At 52.4% G+C, this 11,259-nt stretch overlaps 4 protein-coding genes across 4 annotated transcripts; 3 read left to right on the top strand and 1 right to left on the bottom strand.

The window, feature by feature from the left end:
- Positions 1 to 888: 888 nt before the first annotated feature.
- IAQ61_004896 (uncharacterized protein) lies at positions 889 to 5,847 on the top strand (the record flags this gene model as incomplete). Its single annotated transcript, XM_066096535.1, has 1 exon — positions 889 to 5,847. The coding sequence occupies one exon, from the start codon at positions 889 to 891 to the stop codon at positions 5,845 to 5,847; it is 4,959 nt and encodes a 1,652-aa protein (XP_065953853.1).
- A 475-nt stretch (positions 5,848 to 6,322) lies between these two features.
- On the bottom strand, positions 6,323 to 7,399 carry IAQ61_004895 (uncharacterized protein). Its single transcript, XM_066096534.1, has 3 exons — positions 7,231 to 7,399; positions 6,853 to 7,082; positions 6,323 to 6,768 (listed from the first exon to the last, which is right to left on the bottom strand). Exon 3 carries the CDS (start codon positions 6,756 to 6,758, stop codon positions 6,360 to 6,362), a length of 399 nt encoding a protein of 132 aa, XP_065953852.1. The 5' UTR covers positions 6,759 to 6,768; positions 6,853 to 7,082; positions 7,231 to 7,399; the 3' UTR covers positions 6,323 to 6,359.
- A 302-nt stretch (positions 7,400 to 7,701) lies between these two features.
- IAQ61_004894 (uncharacterized protein) lies at positions 7,702 to 8,259 on the top strand (the record flags this gene model as incomplete). Its single annotated transcript, XM_003839498.1, has 1 exon — positions 7,702 to 8,259. The coding sequence occupies one exon, from the start codon at positions 7,702 to 7,704 to the stop codon at positions 8,257 to 8,259; it is 558 nt and encodes a 185-aa protein (XP_003839546.1).
- Positions 8,260 to 8,885: 626 nt separating this feature from the next.
- On the top strand, positions 8,886 to 10,942 carry IAQ61_004893 (uncharacterized protein; the record flags this gene model as incomplete). Its single annotated transcript, XM_003839497.2, has 3 exons — positions 8,886 to 9,476; positions 9,534 to 9,744; positions 9,795 to 10,942. Coding segments are annotated over 3 exons (1,950 nt in total), but the record flags the coding sequence as incomplete, so codon positions are not given.
- Between the last annotated feature and the right edge of the window lie 317 nt (positions 10,943 to 11,259).

Raw genomic sequence — 11,259 nt, 5'->3', positions numbered from 1 at the left:
GTGCCAAGGTAAGTTACCGGTACAGTAACTTAGGGTAGGAGGAGTACCTGTACTCTAGGTACCTAGCACCTACCCACCACCTACCAAGGTGAGCTACCGGTACAAGTACTGAAATTGGCCGCGCTTGTACTGTACCTACCCTACCAACCATCTCTACACAGTTTCTACTAGGTACTCCAACTTGACTTGCCAGACTTCCAATCCACAAGAGCAAACAGTGGCTGGCTGCTATAGGACAGTGCCTACGGTATGTACTAGACAGACCTGCCTTCCTATGCCTCGTATCATGCCGCCCTGCGACACATGCCCTACCACTAACCCCGTTCCATTGACTTCGGTGCTAACTGTCTACTCTGCCCATGTGTCCATGTCCTGTGTACCGGTGCCTACTGTAGATTCTGTACGGTGCCATGGAACCTTCGCCTCCAACGAGCCTTGCCAAGCCTTATTGCGCTGGCCTACCTAGGAGTAGCAGTAGGCCGGGGAGTACACTAGGTACCGGTAACTTACCACCGAACTTGGTTCCGACTGCCCATTGTCCGCCGTCGCTTCCCCTCCCCTTGCCGATCTACCTACATCCAATACCTTTGTCCTACCTCTTGACCCTCATACCAACACCGACACCAACACCTCATCACTTTCTTTGTCCATAGTATATTCACTGCGCCTCTCTCTCTCTCTCTCTCTCTCTCTCTCTCTCTCTACTCTGTCTGACGCGTCTTTCTGATCCTGACAAGCACACCTGCGAATACTACTTCTGCTCCCAATGACTACTTGAGCCTTCACCCGTTGGCTCCCGCCCAGCCAGATAGCACAATCACTATCGCCACCTCACCTTCGAACTCCAACCCCTACGAGCCCACATCACCAGACTAGCATCCCTAAACCATGGCAACCGACGCCATTTGGCCGAACGCGGGGCTCTCCGATGAGGCACACGACATGGCCACGCAGCCTTCAGATGCCGCCTCTCACCTGTCCGGCTGGCAGGACCACGACAAGGAAGAAGCAGACACCTGTCGAATATGTCGAGGCGAGGGCACGCCAGAAGAGCCGCTCTTCTATCCATGCAAATGCAGCGGCAGCATCAAATACGTCCACCAAGAGTGTCTGATGGAGTGGCTTTCACATACCCAGAAGAAGCACTGCGAGCTCTGCAAGACCTCATTTCGCTTCACCAAGCTCTACCACCCCGGCATGCCGAACCAGATACCCACCACCGTCTTTATCCGTCGCGCCGCCCTGCACGTTTTGAACCTGTTTGTGACCTGGTGTCGAGGCGTCTTGGTCTTTGCCGTCTGGTTAGTCCTGCTCCCATGGTGCATGCGTGTCGTCTGGCGCAGTCTCTTTTGGGTCGGGGATGGTGGCTGGACGCAGGACAGGTCTTTAGACATCTTCGGGGCTACAGACAGCACCCAGCAGGCCAGCTTGGATCATCCCGAAGCAGTCCAGTCGTTAGTCAAGGCAGCTAACGCCGCCCTTGCCGCCGGAAACAGGACGGATCACCACAAATACTCTGCCAACTCGCCGGCAAATGAGACCATGGCCGACGGTTCCATGATCTGGTCCTTTGCGAAGCGCTTTTTATTCGGCGTTCCATACCCCTTCACCAACCTCGCTCAGATCGCCCAACTCGGACAGTATCCAGCGGTCGAGCCCAACACAACCGCCGCCAATCTCACGCTCGAGTCTCCGTCTCTCCGGAGTCCGTCCCTGCTATCCGATGTGCCCTTTCTCAAATTGTTCAACTCGCATACCGCCAATCAATTGTTTGTAGACGTGCTCGAAGGTCAGATCATTACAATATTTGTCGTCATTGCCTTCATCCTGATCTTCTTGATTCGTGAATGGGTTGTCCAACAACAGCCTGTAATGAACATGGTCGGTCTCGGTAATGATGCTGCTGCCGTACAAGGTGGTGTCGACAATGGGAATGAGCATCTTCCTGATGACTTGGTGGAGGATAATGTTGCCGATGCTCACGAGGCCCAGGATGATCCACTGCCTGCTGCAGACGAAGCCGAAGCCGAAGTGGACGAGGGCATTCAAGACGGACCGGAGCCTGTCATCCGTCGTGTTCGACGCGCATCATCACTAAGAAGACGGCGAAGAGAGAGGATTCAGAAGTTAATATCCGATGAGACTGATGAAAATATACGGAGGACATTACAGGCGGCATCATCCGAGCAAATTGCCGAGATGCTGACCGACTTGATGTTGGCAGAAAACCGTGAGTTGCAGAAACTTCTTCAGGAAGCTCTCGAACTGCATGATACACGAGAGGAGCTCAGTGAACTCAAGCCCGGATCCACTTCAGAGGATCGGCCAGTCACGGACACGAGTACGCCTAGGTTTCCTGTGCGCACAAGTAGTCTACCCCAGGAGCCCAATTCGTCTCTCGAACCTGCAATCACAGAATCATCTCAGTCTACACAACGCCCCGAAATGCCTTCGCGAGATCGCTCCTTTGTCGCAACGGAAATCCGCCGCAAATTGGAAGAAGAAAATCCCTGGTCCTTTGATCGTGTGCCCGTCCAATCATCGTCTGATGCAACAGAAGAGGCAATGGTGCCAGAGTCATGGGAAGATGCTGAAGTTGAAGGATCTCGGTTGGACCACGGTCCCGACATGTTATCAGACGAAGCCCCAGACAGTGATCACAGTAGTGGGAGCTGGCAACAAGTTTCCAAGATCAAGGTGGACCTTGACTCTGACCAAGCGCTGGAAGGAGCTAGTTCACTTGATAAAGGCAAAGCCAGAGTCAGCGATAGCAGTAATGGCGCTGATGATTCCGAGGACTCAATGGCCGTCAGGCCTGAATCAACCGAAATCCACGCCAAAAGCTCAGCGCTTCAAACTCAGTTGTCACAGTCGGAGACTGCAGAGCGTCCAGTTCCATCTCAGCAAGTGACTGAAGTCGATGCCCCCCCGGCACGACCAGCCATCAACGAAGAAACTCAGGATGAGGTAGCAGATGCGCCTGTACCTCCAGCGCCAGCAGCACCAGCAGAGCTACCCCATCAACCTCCAGCCACCGCGCTCGATCGCGCTCTGGATTGGATGTTTGGTGATGTGGCACCAGCTGCGCCAGTTGCAGAGGAAGCTGGAAATGACGAGCACATTGTCCGTAACATAGCGGACGAAGCTCCCTTTGTGCCCTTCCTTGGGAACGAGCCGCGAGAGCATGGTGTTCCTGCCGTACAAGACGCCGAAGTTGCTGCGGCAGCCGCTCAAGCTGGCATCGATGTCAATGACCAAGAAGCCATTGAAGATGCCGAGGACTTGGAAGGGATCCTGGAACTTATTGGTATGCAGGGCCCCCTTGTCGGCCTCTTTCAAAATGCCCTCTTCAGCGCAGTGCTCATATCAGCCACCCTGGCGTGTGCGGTATGGCTCCCGTATCTATGGGGCAAGGTCGTGATCCTCTTCATGGGAAGCCCGATTGCGCTCTTTGTCAAGCTGCCTGTGCGAATCATTGCTGCTACGACAGATCTCATCGTCGATATGGCACTCATCGTCGTGGCAGGAACCACTTACTCAATCTCGCATTTTCTTGCAATGGCCATCAAAGTGTGTTCTTGGGGAAGTCTGTCAGACATGGTGGACGGGCGGCTCCGTTCCATTGCTACGCCAGCCTATTTCCTAGTCAAGAACGCTTTGATCCGCACAGCCAGTATGCTTGTTGACTCTCCGCTGTCGCCTCAGACCAGTCACTTTATGCTTTCGGTCAACTCACACGCCGCATTGCGAAGTATACAAAACTCCACATCATTTGCTCTCAACGAAACGAGTAACTTTGCTACGTCCGTATTTGAGGAGATTGCGGCAGATTCGCCATTTTGGCTCGTCTACAGAGTTGTTGGTGCATTGCCAGGGCTTGCCCACACTGCTACAACAACACTCTACACACAAGGTGCCGATCTACTGTCGTGGCTTTGGACGGCCAAGTCGTACAACATTACCCTGGATTTCGACTTCAATCATACTGCCACTGTTGCCTATGCTGCTACAGAATACTGGACCGCGGCAGATCGCATGATTGCCATTCTTGCAGGCTATGGCTTTTTTGCCTTTGCTGGCGCCGTCTATCTTAGGCGTGGCACTGCCTTTGGCACGTCGAGAACTGAACGCATTATTTGCGATGTGTTACAACAGGCCGGTGGCGTGCTCAAAGTCATTTTGATCATTAGCATCGAGATGTTGGCGTTTCCATTGTACTGTGGTCTGCTCCTTGATCTGGCAATGCTTCCACTGTTCCAAAATGCTACGCTCTTGACTCGCTGGCAATTCACGCGAAACAGTCCCTGGACCTCTGGATTTGTACACTGGTTCATCGGCACGTGCTACATGTTCCATTTTGCGCTCTTCGTCTCCATGTGCCGCAAGATCATGCGCAAAGGCGTACTGTACTTCATCCGCGACCCAGATGATCCGACATTTCACCCTGTACGAGACGTTTTGGAACGTAGCGTCACAACCCAACTCCGTAAGATTGCTTTCAGCGCTCTTGTCTATGGCGCTCTAGTCATAGTATGTTTGGGCGGAGTCATCTGGACACTCAGCCGAGCAACGACCGACGTTCTGCCCATTCGCTGGCAAACAGAAGCGCCTTCATTAGAGTTCCCACTCGACCTGCTTTTCTACAACTTCCTCACTCCCGTCATTGTCAAGTTTTACAAGCCGAGTGAAGGCTTCCACACAGTCTATCGCTGGTGGTTCAAGACTTGTGCCAGCTTCCTGCGCCTCTCCAATTTCCTCTTTGGTGACAAAGCCGAGGACCAAGAGGGCGACGACGGGAGATACGTCCGCGCCCCTGCTTCCGACCAAGCACGTATTCCCAAAGGCCAGGCCGTCTTTGTCGAAGTCGACAAGGACAATGTGCGCAAAGATGGGCAGAATGAAGAAGGTATCCACAACACTGATCTCGTCACGGTCGTCTTCATACCACCATGGTTCCGCCTCCGTATCCTCGCCTTCGTCGTCACAATATGGCTGTTCATGGGCTTCTCCGGTGTAAGCGTGACAATCCTACCCTTGATGTTTGGCCGTTTTCTCTTCTCTCTGTTTCTTCCTGACACAGTTGAAATGAACGACACCCACGCCTTCTCCCTGGGTATATACACACTGGCCAGCATAGCATACACAACCTACCACGCCTACCGACTCCTCGCATCGCTGCACCATCCGGTACCCGACCCGGTATCCACCCTACACACCGTACTCGCTACAACTCGACGCATCGGCTACCGCGTCCTGCGCTTCAGCTACGTATGGACAAGTCTCATCTTCGCCATCCCTTTTCTCTGCGCCGTTCTCATCGAACTCTACCTACTCATGCCTGTGCACGCCTACCTCGGCCCCTCTGAACCGCATGTCATCCACCTCATCCAAGACTGGACCCTCGGTTTCCTCTACGCGCGTCTTGCCGCCCGGCTTGTTTTTGCCAATCGCGCCTCTCGCCCCGCCCGCGCCTTCAACGCTGTGATTCGCCGTGGCTACCTGAACCCCGATGCCGTCGTGGCGACTAGGTGTTTTCTACTCCCCGTGCTGGCTGTGTTTCTCGCAGCCATTGCCGTCCCGGCGTCGCTGTCTTGGGTCACGAATCGAACGTTATACTTGGGAGCGAGCGCGGCGACGCACCATGCCGTTTGGAGGTTCAGTTTTCCGGCGGTGGGGTTGAGCGCAGGTGTCATGTGGGTGGTTGGTGTGATGGGTAGGGGGGTCAGGCGCTGGAGGGGTGTCGTGAGGGATGAGGTGTATTTGATTGGGGAGCGACTGCATAATTTTGGTGATCGCAAGGGTGCGGGCAAGAGTCGGGTTGGGGGTACTGGGGTAGTGGTGGCGTAGACTGGATTGGGTGCGCGAATTTATTGCATGAAAGGCGTCTCTTGTGTTGTAAGCATTGGAAGGCGAGATTCTTGATCGTTTATTTGTTTGTTTCATTTGCACGGAGAGGATGCGACAGTGCAGGGTTCCTGCTTTTGTATCCTTTTCACTTCGTACCCATTGTTTTGCGCTTGACTTGACGCATTGGATTGGATTGATGGTGAAGTGATACCTGGAATCCTTTTTGTCCTTGCAAGAAAATCCAATATTTTATTAGATTTTACCTTTGCTTTCATGTGTGAAGTGTTTTGCCTCTTGTGTCCACCCACCCTTTGCTTTTCCGATTCCAAATCTCAACTTAGGGGTTGTTTTTGCTCTTACTCGTAGATATGGTACTACTCCCAACTGTTGAGTTCTCTCAAAGATAAAATGGTGAGTATACTAATCATGAAGGCTGGAGACTGTTAAAGTTGTATACATTTCATAGTTGGATTGCATGTCATTTTACTTTGATTGTATTGTACTGTTATCCACTATTGGATGGATGATGGAGTATCTGGGTTTATTACATACAGTACAGTACAATACAATACGATACAATGTATGGAGTGGCGGTGATAAAACGCCATTGAAGTTGTTGTTGATGTGTTGGCGCATGTGCAGTCATGCCCTTGCCTGCGTGCCCATTCCCGAGTCCGGGGGTTTTCAGTGGAGGGATGGAATGGAGATGAGAGGTGGAGATGGGGATGTTGTTGGATGTGTGCGTATAGATGTGAACGCGTGTGTGCGTTGGAAGGGTGGGTGGGCGTGTGTGTCGAGATGGGTTGTAGTTGGGTATGTGTATATGGGTATGTGTATGTGATTGTAATTGTGTCGTCCCCCTTTATCTTTAGAAACCAGGAGGATTGAGGCGTTGACTGACGCGTGTCCATTTTGGCACTTCTGTGTTTCCGGAGCTCGTGGTTAGCATATATACTATTTACCCTGCAGGCAAAAAATACGCAGAGTCGTGAAATGTAGTCTTACTGTGAATTCCCTTGCGATACCTCTTGACCTTGCGATCAAAGACACTGTATTTATCCTTGGGCAACATCTCGGCTTCCGTTGGCATCTCGGCTTTCCAGCGCTCGACCTTCTTCATGCTGCTGCCGAGGCGGCGCAGTGCGGTATCGAGGGTGGACACGACGGTGTCGACGTGGCGGAGGCGTTCCCGTTGGCGGTATTTTTGGTGTCGCGATAGGCGGTAGGGGATTTTCCTGCGGAGAAAAGGGAGGAGAGTGTTAGTTGGGTATGAGAGAATGGGTGGGAAGTAGACGGGGCAGAAGATTGGGGCATCTAAGGATGTGTACAGAGAGAGGAACAGGCATTGCGGAGGGATGGAGCCGTGAGCTGGTGCAAACGTACCATAGCAGACCACCCGATAGTGGGTTCGTCAGACGGAATGCGCCAAACATAGTGGGTGATTTACTGGCGGCGCAGACGTTGATCAATTGAAGACGTTCGCGATGGGTGAATGTGGAGTTGGCTGCAAAAGCGCACACTCCCGCGGAGGTCTTGGCGGCTGTTTAGCGTGGGGTGGAGGTTAGCTCCGCTCTATCCATGCCATGTCGTCGGACCACCTCTCCCCCAGGTTCGCAATACGACGTTACGAATTTTTACAGATTTCAGGGACTTTCTGTGATATTACAGCTGGAGCAGAGACAATTTGGGAAGGGATTGTGATAGCTTCAGGAAAGGATCAGTTCTAGTAGCCAGAGCATTGAGCGAAACATCACACACCCCACGTCTTCATTGCTAGTCGCAACCTTCACCCGTCGAGTCCACCTGACGGACCAGACCTCAGACACTAATCTCCCACAATTGAACCCTCAAAAGATGTCATACAGCCTACACATCATCTCACCGCATGACACCCCCCTCTTCACACACGACTTTGGCACCTCGCGCTCCTCTGGCACCGGCGTCTCCTCCCTCCTCCCCGCCGAACGCGCCCTCGTTCCCTTCATCCTACACTCCTCCCTCGACATCGTCGAAGAAGTCCAATGGGGCCCCAGCACCTCATCAGGCTCCGCACCAATGTACCTCAAACACATTGACAAGTATCAAAACATGTATGTGTCCTGCTGGATCACTGGCGGCAACACGCGATTCCTGTTGATGACGCGGCCGCGCGATGAGTCGTTGGGAAATATGGCGGGCGGAGGTGTGAGGGGCAGTCTTGCTGGAGGCAGGGCGGCGCTGGGCAGTAGCGGGGGCGTCTACAATCCTACTGCTCCGGCTACAGAGGAGGCGGTGAAGAATTTCATGTTCGAGGTGTACGAGAGTTGGGTCAAGACGATTATGAATCCTTTTTTTAATGTTGGGGTCGGGGAGCAGGTTAGGAGCCCGGTGTTTAGGAGTAGGGTTGCAGCGGCGGCGAAGAAGTATCTGTGAGGGAACGAAGGATGCATGTGGACTTGATGTTCCAAATAACATCCATGTGCTGGAGGCCTTCCATTTGTGGCTGGATGATGGTGATAATGCGATGACAAAATGGGCATAAGAAGCATTAAAGAGACGCGAAACGTGTACGACGTCATGGACTACACCCAAAGTCCCGCGATTCTGGTGTTACACGGCATATCATAAGCCCAAAAGAGTGTTTTTCTGCCAGTATCCAGCATAAGGCATGGTGTAGCTTGCACATTGCTGCGCAAAGGAGACAAGAGAGAACGGCCAGCCAATAACGCCATGGAAAGGGCAGAAGGCGGCAGATCGATCCATGAGACTGATCTCTGTGAGCCGTTGAGCCATTTCTTAGTTAGCCTCCAGTGCATCTAAATTTGGCTCTCAGTAACAGGTTTGGGAGACCTTCAATTTTCAGCGTACCCATCACACATATACCTAATGATCTTAAGCTGGGCAGAGTTTAAAACATTATATTGTGATCTAGTCGGCACATGTCGAATCCTGCTCACTGTCGGCCTCCATGACGTTATGCCCTGTCCTCAATTCGACTTCACTGTGCATCTCACCCTCACCTTCACCTCAGCTTGAAGCCGCACCCACCTATTATATAGACCCTTCTCCTCTCTCACCCACATCTTTCTCTCACCCACTCACCTTTCTCTCACCTTACCTTTTCTTCCCGCTTCGTGATTACACATCTCATGCCCTTCGCAATGCCTCCAAATGAAGACAAACGTTGGCTTAGCTTCTCTCGCAAGCAGGAGGAAGAGCGCAATACCTTCCATGCTAGGGTGAAGGAGGCAGAGAAACTCTTTTCGGTGAGACAACAGAAGGAAGAACAAACGTTTTGGAAAGATGTCAGGAAGAGCGGTGCAACCGCAGCTAATGACAAGAGGGACGTCACCAGTAAAAGTGTAACAGGCGGACAGACGGCAGCTCCAGTTAACACTGCAACAACGGTACCAGGAAACAATAGATCCCCAGCAAAACCAAACTCTACAGCAGACAAGCCACCACTGCGGAAGACACCCAAGACCGCAGCGCCGGCGATCGTTGACCTCTGCTCCGATGAGGAGAAAGATAGCAATCCAAAGTCGGTAGCTGAGTCTTGCGTAAACAACACAGTCCCAAAGAAGAGATCAGCTATCAGAATTCCTACCGCGACGCCGGAGTTGTCCAATGTGAAATCAACGAAGATAATTGTACGTTATTGCTCTGGCTCGTGAATACACAATACAAGAATTCTGACAAGGGCATAGAAAAAGAAAACCTACAGTTTGCAAGAGCATCATCATGGTACACCAACGCCTACACCATCCTCTGTCCCTTCTGCACAGGGGTTTGGAGATGCTTTTGGAGCTTATCCTGGAACCTCGTCCCTTGAGGATTCCAGAAGAGAGCCGGATTTACCGGTACCCAGACCTCGAACAAAGGACAAACAGCCTACTGGGTATATTTCAACGGCGGGTAGTAAGCATGCTCGACAAAGATCAAGACACTCAAGTTACTAATAATTACAGTCTCCAACACATCTGTTGCGCCTCGGCGACAGCAGAAGCCATCGTACGTGGCATTGGCGTCTACAGGTCATACGAAGCAGTCGCGAATCAACCCAGCAGCATGCTCTGACGAACTAGCAACTCCATCGCCATCCCTTCACTCACCGGCCATTCTCACTACACCGCCAACACGAAACCGTTCAAAGCCTTCCTATTCAGCCAGTTTCCGGAAAGGCAACGGACATGGCCTTGGGAAATTCTCCTCCTCAGAGACCCTAGCATCTTCGCCAACTACGAAAAGTCCCTATTGTTCGCCCTGTGCGCGCTCAAAAAGAAAGATACTCCACAATCTTTCCAGCAGTAGCGATGAAGACGAGATGTATGAGCCTTCCGCCAACGAAGAAGACGATGAAGAACAACATCTTGGCCATCACCTTATCTCACCAAGGCCAATCAAATCACCGACCAAGCCTCCTACCAAGCCCACGGCTAAAAAACCTCGAGTCTTGAACCCATCGATATGCACATTTGCACCCGCGAGACTTGACAAATCAAGTAAGAAGCCGGCCAAAAACCCCATTGTCTTCAAAAGCTCAGCGTCAGAAACCCCTCAAACCCTTCCGGCAACCACAGCAGCAGCAGCAGCACGGTCGAGACCTACTCCTCTTCAAAAAACCAATACTGCACAAAATAAAGCCATGATTAGTCCTCCTTTGTCAGGATCTCCCTACCCATCACCGCACATACATACCCAGTCTCGCCGTGCAAAAGTCATGGCACGGAGGCGCAATCAAGAGTTTCTGAGGCAGCTCTTCGAGCGTCCGATTTCGTCGTCTGAGACTGCTGAACAGGAGGATGAGTTTACTTGCCGGGATGCAGATTCTGACGATGGTCTTGATTTTGTTGGTCGAGAACGCGGAGAAGGAGAAGAAGAAAACGTCCCATTGCGTAAACGTCGGCTAAGCATCACGCCCAGGCCTACACCCACGCCTGCACCCTCTGTCATTTCCGCAGCAGATAGCACGTCTGCACGGGCTAGCTTGCGGGGGTCAAATCGCAGTAGACAGAGGGCGATAGCGGACTGGATGGATTGGACGCGCGCGCGTCTGGGTGGGGATAGAGAGGTGCGGAAGCGGGTGGGGAGGGGAGGGGAAGAGGGGAGTGAGTGAGTCTGTGATATTTCGCGCCAGAGAGGGTATGATGGAGAGGCATGATAGGTGGAGGAGTGAGAGTTGGGGGTTGAGGGTTGGGGATGGTTGGGTTGTATCACGTGATTTGATATGGTAGGGTATGGTGGAGTGGAAGTGCATAGGCTACTACTCTACACGACGTAGGTACCTACGATGGGTATGATGCACAAGATACAGACATGTCTCGCGACACGAAGCTGCTTCCCTTCTCGCCCACGCCCTTGCCCATCCCCAAACAGCCGTCGGTGAAGATGGCAACCCCACTGCGACCACACCGCCGCCAGCACAACTGGTAA

Source organism: Plenodomus lingam, assembly GCF_022343315.1.
Source record: "Plenodomus lingam strain CAN1 chromosome Unknown contig_19, whole genome shotgun sequence".
NCBI lineage: Eukaryota > Fungi > Ascomycota > Dothideomycetes > Pleosporales > Leptosphaeriaceae > Plenodomus > Plenodomus lingam.
This window is presented reverse-complemented; position numbering and strand designations above follow the sequence as displayed.

What these genes read in the sequence shown, in the direction of transcription:
- IAQ61_004895 (XM_066096534.1), bottom strand. Translation starts at nt 6,758, where the DNA reads ATGGACACGCGTCAGTCAACGCCTCAATCCTCCTGGTTTCTAAAGATA.